General features: G+C 47.4%; 1 protein-coding gene across 1 annotated transcript in view; it reads right to left on the bottom strand.

Moving 5' to 3' along the window:
• LOC308153197 (tensin-1-like) overlaps positions 1 to 2274 on the bottom strand; it is a gene marked incomplete at both ends in the record, with an annotated part of 215051 nt that extends 212777 nt beyond the window's left edge. Inside the window, 1 exon segment of the mRNA XM_080526283.1 lies at positions 2194 to 2274. Within this exon segment, the coding sequence (XP_080382409.1) occupies positions 2194 to 2274 (81 nt within the window).
• Between the last annotated feature and the right edge of the window lie 233 nt (positions 2275 to 2507).

Raw genomic sequence — 2507 nt, 5'->3', positions numbered from 1 at the left:
CTGAGTTGAAATAAAGGCTGGAAATGAAATCTGCTCTGATCTGAAAACAACAGTTTAAGAGTATATAGTCTAGCAGGAAGGGCCCTCAGATTTTGAGATACCTCTACCCCTACCCCTACCTGAGGTAGAACAAATGACAACAATGATGTTTCTTATCTTTAGGGTCTCCCATTAATGAAATAGATTTTTGGTTGTTCTTTCGAACTACCCCAATCACTGAAAAAGAGCCAAATTAGACCAGGCCGAATATGGGAAAGGTGACAAAAAAAGCCCATAACTTGAGAAGGATCACTCTTTTCCTCTTCAGATTTGCTGAGGTATGAACCAGGTGGCTGTCCTACATCACTAAATAGTCAGACAACTATTTACCTGAAAACATAGTGAATTATAGTCCTGTAAACTAGACGGAAATTGTACTTTTTGGTGATAGGAACATAGGACTCCATCACTTTTCTCCCATTTATCAGAAAAACTGAAATCCCTAAAAAAAGATATCATTACTGAATTGTCAAGACAAGGACATACAGTCAAAGTCAGGACTTCATGATGTTAGAATTATAAGGTTCTATCTCCATTTTTGTCAAAATTGATTTTTTTACATAATCTGATCCATTAGGTGTTTATTAATGCCTGTGTGGTGTTATTTTTCAAATGTTGACATTTTTGAGTTAGTAATTCATAAAATACAAAGGTTCCATCTCACAAAACATAATGGAATGTAAAAACTTTGACGCTCAATATCTCTGAACTGCCCTAGACGGCGATAGAACCTTATAATTCTAAACTCACGACTTGTCAACTGGTCAAGTTGTTAGTCCGGATGACAGGAAGGGGGTGAGGACAGGAAGTCATTTGGGAATGTTGAGGCGCTGACATAGCTGTCCCACATACCAGAGACACACCACTCAGATCACTCAGGTCACACCCCCCAGGAACACATGGACATTTCTCAGGACACACGCACTCACACACACACACACACACACACTCACACACTCACACATTCACTCACACACACTCACACACTCACACACACACTCACACACTCACACACTCACACACACACACACACACACACACACACTCACACACTCACACACACACACACACACACACACTCACACACACTCACACACTCACACACTCACACACTCACACACACACACACACACACATACCACTGGACACATGGTCAGAGCACAACACAGCCCTGGGGCACGCGCCCCCCACGCCCCTCGCAGAGCACAACACAGAAGATTAAATTATAGAAGAGGGGGCAGAAATAGCTTTGTGACTTGGCAAACTGAGACAGAGAGACAGAGAGAAGGAGAGAGAGAGACAGAGAGAGAGAGAGAAAGAGAGAGAGAGACAAGGAGAGAGAGAGAACAAGAGAGAGAGAGGAGAGAGAGAGAGAACAAGAGAGAGAGAGAGAGAGAGAGAGAGAGAGAGAGAGAGAGAGAGAGAGAGAGAGAGAGAGACAGATCCATTTACTTCCAATTCAAAACAGATCGATCGATCCGTCTTTTATGGAGAAACGGTAGAGATGATGGAAGGAAAACTGAGGGTTAGGTTAGGGTCACTTTCTTGCACTCTCTCTCTCTCTCTCTCTGAACCACATCCCTCCAGACCCCCCCTGTGTGTCCGTGTCTCCTCCACGTCCCACTCCAAACACCCCTGTCCTCTCTCAAACCACGCCGAGACCACTTCTCCTATAACCCCTACAGCCGAGCCGACACCCCCCCCCACTTCACTTGAATAGGTGGACCACCCTACAGTAGAACCCCCCCCCCATATAACCCTAGGTATCCCACCTAACTCCCCCGGAACATAGGTCTCAGACAAACTCCATCTCTAACACCCTCATAGGACAAATCTATGCAGCGCGCACACACACACACACACACACACACACATACAGCTCTAACTCACTCCCACACATGCACACGTGCACGCACACACACACACACACACACACACACACACATACATACAGCTCTAACTCACTCCCACACATGCACACGTGCACGCACACACACACACACACACACACACGCACAGATTCATCAGAGATATTCAGCCAAACCGTCTATTAATCTGTTCTATGTTTTGGTGGGTGTTTCAACATCAACACACTCACTCAAACACATACACACACACACACATTACACACACACACACACACGCACAGCTCACCCAGAACATGCAGGAGAGACAGACCCAGGTGCGGGTGCGTCCGGCCAGGGCCGCCGGGAGGCTGAGAGAGACAGACGGCATGGTGCTGCTGCCCTCTCCTCAGGGGCTGGGGCGATGGTACTGGTACCCCCTACTCCAGACCAGGGGACCACACTGCTGGTACTCCTACTGGACCAGCTCCACACAGGAGGGGTGGTTCTGACTCTGCTGGTAGCCCCTACTCCGGGGAACCAGGGGACCACACAGGAGGGGTGTGACTCTGCTGTACTCCTACTCCAGACCAGCAGCTCCACACAGGAAGAAGAAATCCATGA

This window comes from Nansenia antarctica, assembly GCF_963989245.1.
Source record: "Nansenia antarctica genome assembly, chromosome: 3".
Classification (NCBI taxonomy): Eukaryota; Metazoa; Chordata; class Actinopteri; order Argentiniformes; family Microstomatidae; genus Nansenia; species Nansenia antarctica.
The sequence above is the reverse complement of the archived record's forward strand: the minus strand, read 5'-3'. Positions and strand labels throughout refer to the sequence as shown.